The sequence below is a fragment of the Pelodiscus sinensis genome, chromosome 1 (genome assembly GCF_049634645.1).
Source record: "Pelodiscus sinensis isolate JC-2024 chromosome 1, ASM4963464v1, whole genome shotgun sequence".
NCBI classification, from domain to species: Eukaryota; Metazoa; Chordata; order Testudines; family Trionychidae; genus Pelodiscus; species Pelodiscus sinensis.
This window is the reverse complement of record NC_134711.1, coordinates 292,016,940-292,036,767: the sequence shown is the minus strand read 5'-3', so window position 1 is coordinate 292,036,767 and position 19,828 is coordinate 292,016,940. Positions and strand designations below refer to the sequence as shown.

The 19,828-nt window shown below is 41.8% G+C and overlaps 1 protein-coding gene across 2 annotated transcripts in view; it reads right to left on the bottom strand.

The window, feature by feature from the left end:
• The window catches only part of MRPS31 (mitochondrial ribosomal protein S31), a 39,327-nt gene that overhangs the window by 2,748 nt on the left and 16,751 nt on the right, over positions 1 to 19,828 (bottom strand). For both annotated transcript variants that reach the window (XM_075919111.1, XM_006124913.3), the window contains exons 5-6: positions 16,386 to 16,462; positions 9,422 to 9,565 (exon numbers count right to left, since the gene is read on the bottom strand). In XM_075919111.1, the coding sequence (XP_075775226.1) occupies positions 9,422 to 9,565; positions 16,386 to 16,462 (221 nt within the window). The remainder of the gene's footprint in view (positions 1 to 9,421; positions 9,566 to 16,385; positions 16,463 to 19,828) is intronic.

Genomic DNA, 19,828 nt, shown 5'->3' with positions numbered 1-19,828 from the left:
AAGTACTAAAGCTATACCAATAAACCAACCCTCTTCAAGCCAAAACATTTAGGCTACATCTACAAGTTTCCATCTAGACTCATTAGCATAAGTCACTACATCATTAGCATATTTTCTTATAAGCATATTTCCTTAAAAGGATCTTGTGCAAAACAGGGGGTTTGCGCAAAACGGAAGCGGCTACACTGCTTCTTTATGCGCAAACAGAAACGGTAGAAAATATGCTAATAATGTTGCGGCTTAGAAATAGAGTGACCTATGATAAGAAACATTAGTTTGGTGCATGCCATCTTAGCAGAACACAATATTGAAAACTGGAATTTTTATTACTAGTTGTTTATAGGCTTGCATTTGTTCTTAAACTGTAGTAAAGACAATTTTCTCTGCATTAGCATAAAGGACTGAATATATTGTAGGTAAACACTTGCAGGTCATAAAACATAGGAAGTTTGTACCACAGAAATGAGTGCAAATGATCTTGATACTAACCAGGATATAACACATTTGGCACAACATCAATCATTAAAATGAAAGTAAGATAATACACATTTCAGTGCAAGGATTAATGGCATGTCAGTATCTTCCAATCCTCCAAAAGAACAGCACTGTAGTGTGTAACTTTCTCTCTCAACTTGTACCGCATATTCAAAGTTACCATGGTTTCTTTCCTGTTTTTCCTTCAGATGTTGCAATGCTCGAAGGAGCTGGAAAAGAACCCCTATTTTCCCATATAGCATCATCAGTAACATGTGCAGCATTTATCAGTACCAACTACCCATCACCTTTATCTCCACTAGTCCTTGGAAAAGAAACCAGATGTTTCCCTCTTCCCAGAAGCTAATATTTTCTTCGCAAATCACATTGGTTTAAACAGCATATTTGTGCTAGGCTTAGAAACCCAAATCCACTTAGTGAATACTTGGAATCTTTCAGTTATTACTATACTGGGTTCCAATTCCCCTTCTCTCCTACAATATTTTGTGATTTCTCAAGTCAGAAGACCCTGATTTTTACTATTAGGGATTCTTGAGTCCCCTTACAATAATTCTATAATTCATTGATCATAAAGTCAGAGAAATGGGTTGATTGCTATGAAAAGAATCTGAACAATGCAACAGTGAAATAGTGAAGCAGTGACTGTAGTGTCTAAAAGTCCTAGTCATAGACTAGAACCCCATTGTGTTAAGTGCCATGAAAATACAGAACAAAATGTTTTCATTGTCAGTCTTCTGTTATATACACTACGTGAGTAGCTTTCCACAGAAGTTCAAAGGTACTTTTGGTAGGGTCATGTAATTACTCAACTAGGTGTTCCAAGGATAGAAATGAGACATGATCAGAGTTTTGGAAATGGGCAAATAATTTTTTCAGATATTAAGAATGCTGGCCAACATTTTTATACCCCTTTCTTCCCTCCCCACTTTTTTTAAAAATAATGTTTCTCTCTAGCACTAGTTTTCCTTTCTAACCCCAAAACACGAGTACTTGCACCGGAGGAAGGAGGTTGAGCCAAAACCATTTAACTGGAGAATTACTGAAACAGCTAAAACATATGACTGGTGGGCATTATGCATATATAGAAGCTACAAGATAAAATTATCAATTTGGAAAGATTTCCTTTAACCCTACCAATATTACAATGGCAAACCCTGAAGCACCAGTAATCCTTGTGCAGAAAGGATGGTTCTTTGAGATATGTCCCCCGGTGGGTGCTTCAGTCTAGGTGTCCATGCGTTTATACACTGAAGAGCAGAAATTTTTCATAGCAGTGCTCTGTTAGGGTACACATGCATTGTAGCCACTAGCCCCTGCTGTAGCATGCATGATCTGACCCCCTCCAGGTCCTTCTCAACTACAGAGCTGGACAGAGTGAACTCCGAAATTGAGGGGACAAGAGTGGGTACTGAAGAACCATCATTACTGCATAAGGTAAGAAACTTTGAGTGGTGTCTTTGTAGGTGCTCCACTCTAGGTATCTGTAGAGCAGTTCCCTACTAGGGATGGTAGAGCTTCAGAATCACATGTGAATAGAGGATGGGAGCACGAATACGTCAACCATAATGTTAGAAATAGAATACTTGGTGATGACAGTGTTTCGCAAGTGTGTTCTGATGTCCAGGTTGCACCAATACACCTAACCCTTTATTTATCAAATATCTCTTAGGGAACATTATTTAGGAATGCTATCAATGTTGCCATGGCCCAAATAGAATTGGCCATGTAAGGGTTCTTGGTGGTATGACTAGTAGCAAGTTCAGATTCAAAATGGATCTCTGGTTGTTAGCCCATGAGTCGAGATTGCTGAACCTTTGGAGTGCTCTGTCATGGAGATGAAGTCTTGGTAACTTGCAAAATGGGTTGGTTCTCTCTAAGCAGAACGCTATCACCTGTCTGACATCTAACATGTGTAAAGAGTCTTCTTTTGGACCCTTACGTAGTTCGGTTCTGGTTTAATTGAAATGTCATTGCTGTTGGCGGTGGAAATAGGTGTTTCATGGTCTCTGGTATAGTGTGCAGCATCATTTGTTCAGCGGGGTATATATGCCTAGAGTGCGCAATATGGCCTTAGTGTCCTCAGGTATGAAACAAGTTGCCTGTTTTGGACGAGTAAGGCTTTTCCCTATCAAAGGGAAAATCTTCCCTTTGAGCTATAATTCTTTTCAGATCCCTGCACTCTGTAGCCAAGAGGCCCTCCTCATGACCGCAGCTGTGGCTGTTATTCAAGCAGCTGTGTCTGCCACATCCACTGAAGCCTATAGCTCTAAGAGAGGGTATGTCTACACTACCACCCTAGTTCGAACTAGGGTGGTAATGTAGGCAACCGGAGTTGTAAATGAAGCCCGGGATTTGAATTTCCCGGGCTTCATTTGCATCTTGCCGGGCGCCGCCATTTTTAAATGTCCACTAGTGCGGACTCCGTGCCGCGCGGCTACACGCGGCATGGACTAGGTAGTTCGGACTAGGCTTCCTATTCACGAGAAGTAACGGTAGTTCGGAATAGGAAGCCTAGTCCGAACTACCTAGTCCGTGCCGCGTGTAGCCGCGCGGCACGGAGTCCACACTAGCGGACATTTAAAAATGGCGGCGCCCGGCAAGATGCAAATGAAGCCCAGGAAATTCAAATCCCGGGCTTCATTTGCAACTCCGGTTGCCTACATTACCACCCTAGTTCGAACTAGGGTGGTAGTGTAGACATACCCAGAGCTATTATATGACCCTCACTGATGATAGCCTTCAGCTGACAAAGCTTCTCAAAATAGCAGTGTTGTTTTTTAAAAATGAGGTACTTATACTTGTGACAGAACCAAAATGTGTTTTGTCCTATTTACCCAATGAGTTATTTAGAAGTCATGTGATCAAGTCATGGATGTACAGCTCAAGCCATTTTAAAGGGGGGCACGGATGCTCAAGGATGATGTCTGAAAATGTAGTTACACGTTTTTTCTTTCCTGTCTATATTTTACTAAAAGATTTACCTAGTGTTGCTCGCGTCCTTAGCTCAGTTTTTGTTCTTTGGAAAATAAAATGGAGGGTCTGGGGATGAGGGGTTCCATATGCAGGCTGTCCTGCGGAGAAAGGACTACTCCAGCATTTTTTCAGCACAGCAGCTTGGGACAAGGTGAGAAGCACCTGTCCATGGCCACTGCACAGCCATGGGCACAACTGCGGGAGGGGTGCCTATCCCTTGACTGGGACAAATCCAGGTTCATCTGCCCCCTGCACTTTCCGTCCAGAGTGAGGAATGCAGCAAACTAGGCATATTTTGCTGGCTCTCTAACGAAAGGGAACAGCCAGCAACATCCCCACACAAATCCGGGGGGAGGGAAGGTTACCCTCCATGGGGAGCCTGGACAGGGAAAGGCTCAGGACTGGTTCAGTCATGGAGTGGGGGCACAGCCAGCCATTTTCATCTGCCTGGCAATTCTGTCTCTTTTCTGTATAGTTTTTTGAGAAGCATCCCATTTTCCTGACACAATTAAACCCTTACCTTGCTTTAAGTTATAATAAGAGGAAGCCGTATACCAAATATAGTAGACCTAGCTCTTACCATTAAGGAGGAGACAGACTCTCTCAAACATATGAATGGTCTGAGCATTGGCTGGCTAAACCCAGGGTTGTGAGCTCAATCCTTGAGGGAGCCATTTAGGGATCTGGGGCAAATCGGCCAGGGATGGTACTTGGTCCTGCTGTAGACAAAGGCAAAGTGCTCCACTTAGGAAGGAACAATCAGTTTTACACATACAGAATGGGAAACGACTGTCTAGGAAGGAGTACGGCAGAAAGGCATCTAGGGGTTATAGTGGACCACAAGCTGAATATGAGTCACCAGTGTGATGCTGTTGCAAAAAAAGAAAACATGATTCTGGGATGCATTAACAGGTGTGTTGTGAGCAAGACACGAGATGTCATTCTTCCGCTCTACTCTACGCTAGTTAGGCCTCAGTTGGAGTATTGTGTCCAGTTCAGGGCACCACATTTCAAGAAAGATTTGGAGAGGGTCCAGAGAAGAGCAACAAGAATGATTAAAGCTCTAGAGAACATGACCTATGAAGGAAGGCTGAAAGAATTGGATTTGTTTAGTTTAGAAAAGAGAAGATTGAGGGAGGACATGATAGCAGTTTTCAGGTATCGAAAGGGTGTCATAAGGAGGAGAGAGAAAAGAAGCAATGGGCTTAAACTGCAGCAAGGGAGGTTTAGGTTGGACATTAGGAAAAAGTTCCTAACTGTCAGGGTAGTCAAACACTGGAATAAATTGCCCAAGGAGGTTGTGGAATCTCCATCTCTAGAGATATTTAAGAGTAGGTTAGATAAATGTCTATCAGGGATGGGCTAGAACAAGGGTTCTTAACCTTTTTACCTTCACACTTCCCCTGAAAGTGAATTTCATGTTCACACCACCCTGGGAGCCATTTTGTGCACAGCCTAGCCCCGCCCCCTCACCTGACAGGAAGCTAAGGGGCGTGGCTAGGACGATAAGAACTCTGCCAGGGAGCTGAGTCGGGGCCCAGCCTCTGAGGGAGACAGAGGCCTGCCCAGAGCTCCTGGTTGATGAGGCCGAGACCTGGCCCGGGCCTTCCACAGCCGCCTTCCCTCAGGCCAGCGAAGGCTTCCCTGCCTGGGCCACCGAGGCCTGGCCAAGCCGGCCAGCAGGGCTACCCTCTGACTTAGAGGAACCCAAGGCTCTACTGGTGCCTGGCGATTCGGAGGACCGGCCTGAGCTGAAGACCTGGCTCGAATCCCGAGGCCTGCCTGAACCCTGGGACCTGGCGAACTAGCTGGATGCTGGACACAGCTGTCCGAGCTAATTCCTAAGTCCGACAGCTGGTGGCACTGTGGGGTGAGTGAACCCCGTTACAATGCCTAAATGAATAATATGAGCTTTTAACTTTGAACCTTTTCCTAACAAATTTACGTAATATTTGAAGATGAAAGTCGGCAATGCTCGCGTACTGTTATTGTAGTGTGTTGTCCCATAGGCCTGATTACAATAGCAGCGCGAATCAGTGTGCTGATCTCTAGAGGTTAATAAGAAATTAATGTTTATAATTTTAATTCATAACATTAATTATGAAGCAATCTAAACTTTAGAATTTTATCCAGTGAGAAGGCAATTGAGAAATTTTCTGGGAGGCACCTCACACCTCCCCTGGGGAGGCACACCTCACTGGTTAAGAACCCCTGGTCTAGACAGTATTTGGTCCTGCCATGAGGGCAGGGGACTGGACTCTATGACCTCTCGAGGTCATTTCCAGGCCTAGTATTCTATGATTCTATATAGTAAATTAAAAAGTTTAAGAACTTGAGTACCATTGTAATGCTCCAAACTGAATACTTCTGTTCTCACAACAGATGCATTTTAAATTTTGCTTAGGATTTTATAACCACAGACTTGTGTCTCATAAAAGGAAGCCTCTACTTCTTGGTACAGAATTAGGTGATAGAAGGTGCTGCTATTGAACAGACTGGGGAAAAATATCTAGAATTAGAATAGCCAATGAATGCCACTTTTCTAGGAATCTGTTAAGATTTAAGTTGTGCCAAATTTGTTGTAATGAGTTTCACCAAGCCTTCGATTGCACTTTGATGTACCTGATGTGATTGATGACCTGTAAACAGAGTTGGTGCTTTGATAGGATGGAATTTGTTCGCTTGATTTTTGCAACCTCACTTGTGGTAAATTTTGGAGTTCTCTGTTGGAATTTTTCACATGACTAAATTTTGTGGACAAATCAATAAAGTTTCTTGCTTAACTATTTGTGAAGAAAGCTGGTGAATTCATTACTCCCAGACATCAGGGTTCCATCCATATTACTACATCAGAAATGCCATTGGCCAGTGAATATGAACTTGCAAAAACATTACTTGACTATATTTGGCTTAGCGTACAACAGATCAATTCTCATGGAAGCAGTGATTAAATTCTAAGAAACCACCAAAACAGGATGAGAACAAATATTAAGAAACAGCTCAACCACATTATGCAATTTACAACTCAACACAGAATGGCAGCTTTTCAAGGGAGACGATTCAAGAAACCAACCTGTTATGTCTTTAATGATTTAAAACCATTGCCAAATTTTCTGCAGTTATTAAAATCCTATTTAAAGAATGATCACACACTTTCTATATTTCTGCCTTTCCTGTTCCATCCATGATGTTAACTTCACATATAGATACGTTTATTAAAAATTATGGTGTTATTTAATGTATGTCCAGCCAGTGGGGTAGTTGTGCTGAATGATGTGACTTTGATTTTGCTTATGAAGTGGACAAGCCTAAGGGAACAAATCTGACTAATATTCAGTAAATCATTGTATGCAATGTGCTACAGCTGTGTAAGTCCCGGGATATTAGGGAGACAAGGTGGGTGAAGTAATATCTTTTATTGGAACAACTTCTGTTGGTGAGAGACAAGATTTTTGAGCTCCATAGAACATTTCTTCAATTCTGGGAACAGTACTCTGTGTGTCACTAAGGATGTTAAGTATCAGGTAACTGACTAACCAAATAGTCAATGCATTTTTGCATCTACTATTCAATTACAGGCAGTCCCCGGGGTTACGAACAAGATAGGGACTATAGGTTTGTTCTTAAGTTGAATCTGTATGTAAGTCGGAACTGGCGTCAGCCGCTGCTGAAACTGATCAGTTTCAACAGCGGCTGAATCTGGACGCCAGTTCTGACTTACATACGGATTCAACTTAAGAAACCCAGGTGTCCCCAAGTCAGCTGCTGCTGAAACTGACCAGCGGCTGATTCCAGGAAGCCCGGGGCAGAGCAACTCTGCCTCGGGCTTCCTGTAGTCAGCCCCTGGTCAGTTTCAGCAACAGCTGACTTGGGGATGCCTGGGGCAGAGCAGCTGGGGTGCTGCTGGGTTGCTCCAGTAGCGCCGCTCCTCGGCGCTACTGTACCAACCCAGCAGCATCCCAGCTGCTCTGCCCCAGGCGTCCCCAAGTCAGCCGCTGCTGAAACTGACCAGCAGAGGCTGAATCAGGACGCCTGGGGCAGAGCAGCTGGGGTGCTGCCGGGTTGGTACAGTAGCACCGAGGTGCGGCGCTGCGGGACCAACCCGGCAGCGCCCCAGCTGCTCTACCCCAGGCGTAGGCAAGAAAAGCCTGGTCTGCTGGGGGGGGGGAGAGGGGCCACTAGCTGCACACACACCCCGCCCCCCAGCAGACCAGGGAGACGCGGGTGGCGGGACCGCCCGCATCCTCCACGGCTTTGCTCCGTCTCCCTGGTCTGCTGATCAGGGAGATGGGGAGCAAAGCCTTGGAGCACGCCCGCAGCGGGACAGCCCGGGCGCGCCCGGGCAGTCCCACTGTGGGCGTGCTCCAAGGCTTTGGTCCCGGTCTACCTGCAGACCAGAGCGACGGGTAGCAAAGCCACGGAGCACACCCATAGCGGGACAGCCCAGGCACGCCCGGGCTGTCCCGCTGCGGGCGTGCTCCAAGGCTTTGCTCCCGGTCTCCCTGCAGACCAGAGAGACGGGGAGCAGCTTTTCTCGCCCCGGAGGATGGGGGCGGCGGGACTGCAGCGCATCTGGGCGTCCCGCCGCTCCAGTCCTCCGGCGCGAGAAAAGCCCCGTTCGTAACTGTGAATCCGACATAAGTCAGATCTGCGTAACTCGAGGACTGCCTGTAGTCGATAGGGTACCTACACTTCAAAGGCAAAAGTGCCTGTGCCGCTGCCACTTTGAAAAGCCGCAGTGGCGTTTCAAAGCGGCAGTGCTGCACGGAGCCCAGGATCAGCTGAGGAGTCCCCAACTGATCCCAGGATCCGTGCAGTACTGCCGCTTTGAAATGCCAGGGGGAGCCCGACATTAGGCTCCCAGCAGCATTCAAAGCAGCAGTGCCACACGAAGTCCTGGGTCAGCTGGGGACTCCCCAGCTGATTCCAGGCTCCAAGCAGTGCTGCTGCTTTGAAATGCCACAAGGAGCCCGACACCAGGCTCCCTGCGGCATTCAAAGTGGCAGCACCACATTCAAAGCAGCAGTATCCTCCTATTCTCCCCCCTTGCTGCCTCTATCAGTCCTTATGGGAAATAATTAATTGACACAAATCAGATATCTGAAAAGAAAACACAAACACCTGTTGGGAAATGCTTTAACCTCCATGGACACTCAATTAAGGGATCTCCACGTTGCTGTTTTGTTACAGATCAATTCCACAAGCCAAATACACAGAGAAGAATTGGAACTCCACTTCATGCACAAGTTTAATTCTCATGCAGATGGTTTAAATTGCAATATGGGATGGCTGGGACATTATCAACCAACCAACCAACCACTGAAGATGCCAATGGTTCTTGATGTCTATATAGAACTGTTGCTAGTACTCTTTCTCTCCAAATGCAAACTAATGGTTCTCATCAGCCTCTTAACTATCTAGTCTTTAAAGTGATAACATACTATCTGGTTTTTTTCAGTTTTTCCTGTTACAGACTGGTTTGGCTTTCCCTTTGAAACTTATCTACCCACTGTCTCTTTTTCTCCCCCACCCCTCCTTCCCACATTTATTCTTGGTTCTGGACATCCAACACTCCGGTCATCTGAAGAATTGGGCTGTGCCCACGAAAGCTCATGATACCATCTACATGTTTTGTTAGTCTATCAAGTGCTACCAGACTATTTGTTGTTTTTTGTTTTTTCCGGTTACAGACTGACTCAGCTACCCCTCTGAACCATTTTGAACTATTTTCCTTAACACTGATTAGGATTTAACAGCAAAATTTACATGATGTCTTCATCTGAAGCTTCACTAACTTAAGACAGTTTAAAGTTACTTACTTGAGCAAAAGGATTAGTCAACTAGTATATGTGCTAGGCATTTCTGAAATATATTATTAAAACTCTCAAGCATGAGGTTGGTGCTCTAATTCTCTACAAATAGAAAGAGACCACAAAAGCTACAGAACACCTACCCGCTTCATTATTAATAGGGAACTCCCACAGTTTTCCCTCTTTTGTCCACTGGATCATCTCTTCAAAGCCATTCCGAGGCGGCTGTTGATTTACTGCTGCAATCTGATTAGCAAGTTCCAGATCCCAGAGCGTAGGTGAAGACTCTAAATATGAAAAAAGAAAAAACAGATGTCAGTTTGCCAGAATTGACTTAGATCATATTTTGTTTAAGATTATCAAATTTAGTGAAGGCTGATATTTGCAGACTTACATATTTTAAGTTGCAGCCTTTAATCATGGTGCAGCATAAAAGTCTACTGAATTCTCAAATGACTTGTAAACTAGCTTACTAATCTGTCAAAATTGCAAATAAGTTATTTAACTCCTTTCCCAAATGTTACAAATAGGAATTAAATTTTCCATCATGTGACTGTTTCTGATATTGACACATTTTGGCTGCTTTTCGTTACTTACAATTTTTTATATTTAACTCATTACATTCTGAAATTGGCCTATGCACTTTTTAATAAAGACGACAGGGCCTTGTTTACTCTAAGGGGTTTCCTGGTATTTCATGATTATGCTCTCATTTGTTGAGGCAACCCACATCTGCAAGTGTTTCCAATTGTTTACTGTGAATCTTGCCCATCTTGATCAGCTGCCCAGTTTTACTGCTTTAAAAAAAAATTCCAGTCAATAATCAATCATACAAGACTAAGAAATCCTGACTTTGCATTTATCTCACTGTCTTTAATGTTGTCCTCTTTCACACAATATAGCTTAAATAATCTCTTCAACTCTCTCTACTTTCATTATGCCAACAATAAATGAGACTTTTTAATTGTTTAATATTTACTATATTCAAGGGCATGCACATGACAGATCTGAGTAACTGTTAAATCACTAGACTGTTCATCCTCTACACCCTGTTACCCTCCATGCTTGTCATCCCCCAGTCAGTCATCACATCACTCTATATAAGATTACACTGCAAACACTGAGACTATGGCCTAGAGTTTTAAGGAGCCACTTGTATTTTGGGGTGTCCAACTTGACATGCTTTAAAGGGGTCAGACTCTTTCAGATACCTCACGCTAAACAAAAAGGAGACATCCAAAATCACTGCAGGTTCAATCTCTCTTGTCCAGCACCCTAGGGGGACCGGACTGGTGCCAAACCAGAGAATTTGCCAAACCACAGGAGGTCAGTATTGTCTAGCAGCATTACTAGTACTTGCACTACTTACGGGGCTTTTAGAACACATTTAGGGGTAAATTAGAGCTAAGCAACAACACTAAATAACTAAATTAGAGTTAAACAACAGAGCCAGGACTGTTGGCTGTAAGAAACACCATTATGGGACTGCAGGAAACCGACACACCTATGATAAGTGAACATCCTGCTAACTAAATCAAGCCGGACCACAGATGTTGATGGACCAGAGAGGTTCAACCTGTATTCACTTTTGAAAAATTAGGCCTATGTCTTTCTACCTGAATTGTAAAATACTGTAAATTAGTATTTTATAAAATATAAATGTAAATTAAAACTGCATTTTTCAAGCACTCTCTTAAAATTATAATTACTTCAAGTTAGCATTCAGAAGTACTAAAAAGGACCCTTTCACCTTTTCCATTAAATAGTCCTTTCTCAAATATTCTAGTATTCCCTCGACAGCTCACCCAACCCAGCAACATTCTTGGAATTTGGCCAAAATATTACATGTTATAAGTCCTACTCGTTTAGTCATCTCTTGGCTTCATGTCTAACATTTACACACAACCTGCAGCAGGCCAATTCAATTCTCATCTCACCCAAGATTTTTACTCATTGACACATTCCATCTTGCTTAGTCTTTTAATTCACAGGTACACAAAATAATCCACTGCCGATCTATAACCAATGACTGTCGATTATGAGAGTGAGAAGATTCATGGTATTTGGAAACATATCAGGCAAAAATGCCTTAAGAATTTTTTAATGGCGAAGGTTTTTTTAAAAATGTCCCTATTTAATAATAGTTTATCTAATTAACTTTGGGTATGTCTGCACTACCACCGTAGTTCGAACTAGGGTGGCTAATGTAGGCAACCGAAGTTGCAAATGAAGCCCGGGATTTAAATATTCATTTGCATCTTGCCGGGCGCCGCCATTTTTAAAGCCCTAGTAGTTCGGACTCCGTGCCCGCGGCTACACGCGGCACGGAGTAGGTAGTTCGGATTAGGCTCTCTAATCCGAACTACCGGTACACCTTGTTCCACCAGGAGTAACATTTGCATGTGTTTACATTTGTATGTTTGTCTCTACAAGGAAGAAACTGGAGTTCCTTAAAACGAAAGCTTAAGTTTTCAGCAGTCACGTAGTTTTAAATGATTAACATTTGAAATAGTAAATGTCAGAATGGCCCTTACCTAATCTTTGATCTTCTGGACCATATCAATTAGTTGAGTCCAGTAAACTAAATTCTCCCTTTCTTTCCTTTGCTATGAAAAAGGCAGACACATGCAGACTTTTCCACTCTGGAAAACATTTCTACTTTGAGGGCAGTAAATCAGAAAACTCTTGTTCAAATTCATTCATACTTGGCAGAAAAAATCTGCCTCAGCCACACCTATCACTTACTCACTTCCTTGAAAATATTCTTTTGTTTGGAGCTGTTAAAAGAATACCCAAAAATGTAATGGAAACCAAGTTACAAAATTAACTGTAATGGAATCATTGCTTCTACTTTATCCTTTAAGTATTCTGATTAGGGATGTTAAATATCGGTTAACTGAATAGTCAATTAACTGCTTGAATTCTTATCGATTACTTGACTATTCTACAGTCCCCAGGGATTGGGCCAGCAGCCCCCTGTCTCTCCGTGCTGCTGCCTCTGTATCAGAAGCAGCAGTGCAGGGTGCCAGGCAGGAGCTGGTCCGAGAGGGGAGCCCGTTTAAAAACCAGCTCCCCTTGTGGAATGGCTGTCTGTCACCCTGTACTGCTGCTCTGATAGAGAGGCAGATGCGCGGAGTGGCAGCAGCCCATGTCCAGGCGAGAGGGGGAGCTGAGCTCCCAGACCTGGTGTGATCCAGAACTGAGCTGGGCTGCCTGCCTGGCTCCTAATACAGTTGAAATGCAGAGCTGCAGAGGGGGTAGGACCCAGACCGGGTGTGAGCCAGTACTGAGCCAGGCTGCTGGCCAGCCTGCTAAAAAATGTACTGTCAAGGAGTGGGGGGAATGAGTGTAGTCTGTAGCATTAACCTATAAGCTTTTGCTTATCGGTTAATCGACTACACTATTACATCCCTAATTCTGATAATTTGCTACTCAGTCTTCTTAAAAAGGATTAGCCAAAGTTTAAGTTTACAAGCATGGTGTATCTGCTGGATGCAAAGCAATCTTACATTTATCTTTAAGTAATAAAAAACAGCATAGTTCTAAGTGCTCCTTTATTAACAGCTTTAACAGCCTTTAGACAGTTTTCCTTGATTTTCCACTTACAATTCGGGATTTCAAAATTTCAACTTGCATTCATGGTGTGTTTAAACACTTCAGTTCAATATCTGCACTAATATGAAATTAGAAAACAAGAGGAAATAAGTTAAGGAATCAAATATCTTACTGGTATTTCCTCCTAGTAGGAAAAAAACTTTTTTGCAATGAAGCTTATAATCAGTAAAGCTGGGTAATAAGGTTTCTGGCTTAAAATGTATTGTAGCTTTCCTCAGTGCTATTGGGAATTAAATGAGAAAATGACATTAAAAACTGAGAGGCATCCTTGTTGATAACTCATGAAAAATCCCATAAGCTTCACTCACTTTCTTCAAGTTTTACTTGTGCTATACTGTAGTCTATTTATAAATTACGGCATGAATAAATAGTATATGAATCTTTAAAAAGTATCAATAACATTTGCAGTTCTGCTTTTAATAGGGCTGTGTACAAGCTAGTTCAAAAAGTTACTAATAAAAATATCTACCAACACTTCTGAACAGTCTTGATTCAACACAAAATTTAGCTAATCTGAATATGTATTTTTGGTAGGGTAGTTTAAGAGAGCATTATGCTGCCTATTCTGGATTTTATATATAAAAACGGTCTAATTTTAATAATCTTAAACATATGCTAATTTGATTCTTAAAAGGAGACAACTGCAGTATTCTGTTAAACAGTGTTTACGTTCCATCTCAGAGGTGACTGCATTCAATAAAATCAGTAATTGCTTCACACTCGTCTGGGAAGCACTAACTGAAAAAATATTAGATATCATTGTGGATAATCAGCTAACAGGAGCTTCTAGTGTGATGTTGGAGTAAAAAAGTAGTAATGAAATCCTAGGGTGCAAGAACGGTAGGTAGCATCTTGAATAAGAACAAAGAGGTTATTTTACCTCTGTATTTGGCACTGGTGCAACCACTGCTGGAATCTTAATTCGGGATGTAAAATCCTAGTTAATAAGTTAACCGGTTAAACATTTAACCAGTTAACTGACTAAAGAGGGATTCAGGCTGGGGACTGCTCTAGCGTGGCCAACGTTGCTGCTGGCTCCCAGCCCCCCGTCAGAGCAGCGCTGCCTGCAGGGTGTCTGTGGGGCGGGTAGGCCCACCACAGATAGAAGCTGCTTCAGATAAGAGCACCCACTGTCCACAGCAGGCCCCCTGCGGGGCTGAAGCAGCTGCCTGTCCATGGCAGGTGGGGTGCTGCTCCAGTCCACCCACCAGTTACCAGTTAATCAGAACCAGTAAGCATTACCTATTTAGGGTGAAGCTTGCTGGTTAACTAGATAACCAGTTAACCCTTTCACAACCCTAATATTGTGTCCACAATTCAAGAAGGATGCTGATGAATTAGAGAGGATTCAGAGAATAGCCACAAGAAAAAATTAAGAGTAGACGACATGCCTTCTAACGACCGACTCAAAGGGTTCAATCTGTTCAGCTGAAAAAACAGCAGGTTAAGGAATGACTAAATCTCATAGGGAACAAGTATTTAATAATAGGATCTTTAATCTAGCAAAGGAAGGTATAACATGATCCGATTGTTGGAATTTAAAGCTAGACAAATTCAGACTGGAAACAAGGTGTAAACTGTTAATGTAATTAGCCGTTAGAACAATTTGCCCTGGGTTATGGTCAATTCTTCACCACTGATAGTTTTTAAATCAAGACTGAATGTCCTTCTATAAGATCTGCTTTGGGAATTATTTTCAGGAAGTTCTATGGCCTGGGCTATACATGAGATCAGACTAGATCAGGGGGTGGACAAAAGGGCCTCCACGGGTCACATACGGCCCGCCAAGCAGGTGGATCTAGCCAGCAGAGGCCCTACTGCTTCCCTGCCCCCCAGACAATTAGGGCCTGGGGAGTGCTCAAAGCTTTCTCCACTCTGCCCCATGCTGTGCTTTGGGCGGGGGCAGAGTGGAGAAGGCTTTGCGTGCTCCCCCACCCCCAGGCCTTAATTGACCTGGGGGCGGGGGAGCGCATAAAGCCTCCTCCCACCCTGCCAGGAGCACATGGTGCCACACTTCCTTTGCCCTGCCCCAGCCCTGCGAGGAGCCCGTGGCACTTCAAAGTGCCACGGGCTCCTCGCAAGGCAGGAGGAGGCTTCCAACACTTCCCCGCTCCCAGATCCTGATTGGCCTGGGGGAGCATGCCAAGCCCCTTCCAGGGCATGGGTGCCTGTTGGGAAGGGGGGCAAAGGGGCTCCCTCACCCCCAGACCAATCATGGTCTTGGGGTGGGGTAGCTCCGCTCCTTCCCATTTAGGCCCCACCCCATCTGGGGTGGCCCGGGGCTACTTCAAAAAACTCTGACATGATGCCAGGGCAAAAATGATTGCCCACCCCGGACTAGATGATAATGATAGTTCCTTTTGGCTTGGGAATCTATCAAATGGCACTATATGACATTTTCATACATGAAATAAAAAGCTATACAATTGAAACTGCAGGAAGAAATTAATGGAGACAAAATTACCCAAACTAGAAGCTGGACAAAGCATTTGAACTAACAGTCCTAGTCTTGAATCCTAAAAACAAAACCACAAACCCTGACATTGGCTCTTTATTGATCTGCAGAGTGCCATTTATTGAACAACAAACACTATTTCTGCAGCCTCTCATTTTACATTTTATTATAACACTTGGCAATGCAAGAGTGCCTTTTTCCAAAGGAACTCAAAGTATTTTATAAAAATCAATGAATTCTGATTCATTGCCTACAAGATATTACCGAAACCCATTTTACAGAAAGGGAAACTGAAGCAGAGACAAACTTAAGAGATTTGATCAAATTCACACAGCATGGGAAAGCCAGTCTTGTGCTTTAACTCCTAAATCATACTCCCACTCTGGCATTCATTTTTGAAGGGTATTACATGCATGTTGGGTCTGAAATGCATAGCTGGCTAAGATTTGTTGATATAGAGGGATACAGCTAAAGGGTTTTCTGTTGCGCTTGTTTAAATAAGATGTTGTAGGTGTTTGAAGTGAATGCATGTGAGAGCGAACCTACATCAGGCAACACTAAGCATAGTTTATCCAGGATGTCTCTGCAAGGTTCTCAGAATTCTGACAGCACACATCAATCCTATCCCATTTTCCCCTTAGACTATAGTCTCAAGACTATTCTGAGAAAGATCTAGTCCATAATGTAAGATCATTGCACAAAATGTCCACTGGAAACCAAGGGTAAACCAAATACACATTTTCTATTGAAAAAATTGAGGGGAATTTTAGCGTTCATGCAAGAAACACCTACAATAGCAAGCAGTACCACAGGTCAACTTTACCAAATAATTGTTAGTACCCGTTAGTCCTGAAAGACACTGTGTAGAAGTCTTGCTTATCAATAAACAGATAAGAGGCCACACATTAATTTATGACCAGATCTGAAATCAGCAAGCTAGCAGCAAACCTTGCTCCTTCATGAGACAGTGAATTTCTCTATTTTGGAAGAATTTCTTCCATTTGGGTTTTTGTTGCTGCTGCTGCTTTTCCACTAACCTGCTTCAGGCGTCCCTTCTGTAACAGTGGGAGTATCAGGGAAAATGTTAAGCCTCCTTCCTAGTTGAAGCCCTCTCCTATTAACAAAAATGACAAATGATATTTCACAACACAGCCAGTTTAAAATGAGGTTTACAAATACAGAATATGCTCATTAAATTCTAGAATAAGTCAACCATCCCTGAAAACAATACCAGCATATTGACAATTGTACTTAATCTTTAGACTTGGTGACCAAAGACAAATTGTTGCATTTGAGTTACTGCTCTATTAAAAAGCCACTGAAGCCAGGCTCCCAAAATGCTTCCCTCAGAGGTTATTAGTATAATTACCATTGTTTTACATTTATTTCTATTTATATATTTAGGAATCTTAATAAAGTCAAATGCTATCAGGCCCTGGTACCTTAGTAACAGTTCTTAGAAAGAGCATTTCTTGGTTTTTTTATAATGTTTTTGTTCTACTCCACAAAATATTTCACAATTCAGGGGAGGAAAAAAAAGACAACAACTAAACCAAACTGATCCTGATTTATGAAGTAATCAGCCTTTTTGGAAGATTATGTATCCACCCTTTCCTCTCTGCCACATGACTAACACTCAAACTGTTATGATAAGCTATAGTCGCTCCAAACAGTCTCATCTGGGGCTCTTTTCTGGATATTAAAATATTGTATTTTGAACTCTTTTCAAAACATCAGTTTTACATTGAATATGATTCTCTACTCAAAAAAGATACTAAACGAGCAAACATTTCTTACAGAAAAGAAGAATAAAATTAATACTTGGATTATAAACAAACAGCTGATCTTTTCCCCTCAACCTAAGTGAATTTTCAGACAAATACAAACACAAGAAAATGAGTGTATTGTAATTCAGAAAATCATTTAACTTTTCTAGATAAAATGTACATTTGTATACATTTCTAATGAAATGCTCATGTTCTTTGTTTGTGTTCTTACATATTCATTTTTGCCCAAGCAACTCTTGTCTTCTCTGCCCTTGAATTTCATCCTCTGCTTTCAAGCAGATTTCTCAAAGCCACAACTGCTATGGCAAACTAGATCTTGTCATATTACTGATGTTACTACCCTGGATCTTTTTCAGAAAGACTAATATATTTACGCAATCTTAAAAGAATGTGAAATTTAAAACAAATTTGGGTTTACATTTTCCTATCCGTTCACAACTTCCAGTAATGTTAGTAGCAGATGTGGGCATGATTTAGAACAAAACACTTAAGTTACTAGTTCAAATTACTATATAGCAGCACCACCCATTTTATTGATATCTGCCAACTCAATTAAACCATTTTCCCTTAATCTTCCCTGGGAACTCTAACTATAGGATATATTTTGACTGTTAGAAACTTATAGCCATAGGAAGGAATTTGAACTTTAAGACTGGTAGTTGAAGTCTGCAATAATAAACAGGTCATGTAACTACACCAATAGTTTTATACTAACACAACTTCATTACTGAAAAGTGTCAGAGAACTCATATAATTTGTGATGGAGGGAATGTTTTTAAATGCATTGCAAACCATATTTTACTTTCCCTTTATTTAAATATTGTAAGGTGTTTGCTCAATTCTACATCAGTTGTTTTACTGCCTATTCCACGTCTCTTTTAGGGTATGTCTACACTTGCACCCTCTTTCGAGAGAGGGATGCAAATGAAGACATTCGAAATTGCAAATGAAGCTGGGATTTAAATATCCCACGCTTCATTTGCATATTTATGTTATGGCGCTATTTCGAAATAGTGCATTTTGAAATAACAGACACTGTTAAGACATGGTTATTTCGAGAGAAAACCCTTCTCTCAAAATAACTGATAAACCTCATTGTATGAGGAATAAGGGTTATTTTGAGAGAAGGGTTTTCTCTCAAAATAACCGCATCTTAACGGCGTCTGTTATTTCGAAAGATATTTCGAAATAGCGCCATAACGAATATGCAAATGAAGGGCGGGATCTTTAAATCCCGGCTTCCATTTGCAATTGCAAATGTCTTCATTTGCATCCCTCTCTTGAAAGAGGGTACCAGTGTAGATATACCCTTTTAGTTTATATTGACAGCTCACATTACTTATGTGTTGCAACAATTTTTGCCATACCAAAAAAAAAAAAAAAAAAAAAATCAGACTACTGAGATTCACTCAAGTATCATCACGCTGCATCATAATAAAAATACTTTCATCCTAGGTTGGTAAAGACTGAATTAATATTCTCAGCCTAAATGTAACAGGCTACTGGAACCATGCAAAAGTTCAAAATGCTTCCTTACACTGGCATCATTTACAGCTTCCCAAAAGCAGTGAAAATGTTGGGACAAAAATTTCCATGCAAAAATCAATGACGGCTCATTCTCTTTCCTTGTTCAATTCTGTGTGCACCAGTCTCAGCTTTGTCTATCCCCTCTCTATCACTTGCTGCATTTTGGGGGGCTGGCCGGAGGAGCCATTATATACTGTTTCTGTCTATGTGAAACTCTCCCTTCGAGGTATCTTTCTAATTCCCATGTAAGACAATGCCAATACAAGAAAAAATAATTATATTGTGTAATGCTGAAAGGTCTCTACAGATGTTTTCTGGAGACATAACTGTGTGTTGCTCCTTTGGATTTTTACAGCATGATCTACATGGCTCAGGAATTCATACAGTTCTGTTTCTCCCTCACTTAAAATCATAATTTTCTGATATACTAAAATAGATTGGTCTCTGCAAAGGATACTGTGCAGCTCCTGACCCCAAAAAAGTTTTTCTCGGTTATGCAAATTCTGTCTTCCAAATTTCCCCATACATATGCCAATAAACACGATTCTCTCAACTTCTAACCCACCTATTCCACTTAATGTCAGATATAGTTAATTGTAAAAGGAATTAATCTTATTGGAGTAGAAATGTAAGGAGAATATACTAAGAAAACTGGATGTGAGGATGTCATGTTGACGGTGTATTTTAGGGACAGACTGCAGGATGGGAGAAGAGCTAATTACAGTGAAGCAAAGTAAGGGTGCTCTTAAGTGATTAAAAACAGTCTGGGTAAATTAAATTAAATGTTAAAAAGTCAACAACAAAATACACTGTCATTTTTCAGAGAGAGAACTCTAAAGTCACCATTTTAAATCATTAGTTGAATGGTAGCCATTTTGATCCCTGACAGAACAGCAAACTCAAATAAGGAATGACTTGAGTGCAGAGTTCCTATTTTCCTTGGCAACGAAAAAAAAAGTACTGAATAGGTGAAATATTTCTATCCAGAACATTTTAAGTTCTCTTTCAGATGACAGTAAGAGTTCAAAACTTTTCCCTACCCCATAAGCTGATAGAAAATGAGATGTACAAATAATGTGCTTAACTGATATGTTCAAAACACATTTGAACAGTCAGGGCAAAAAGTAGATTAATATACAGGTTTAATACCAAAAAATGCATGTACT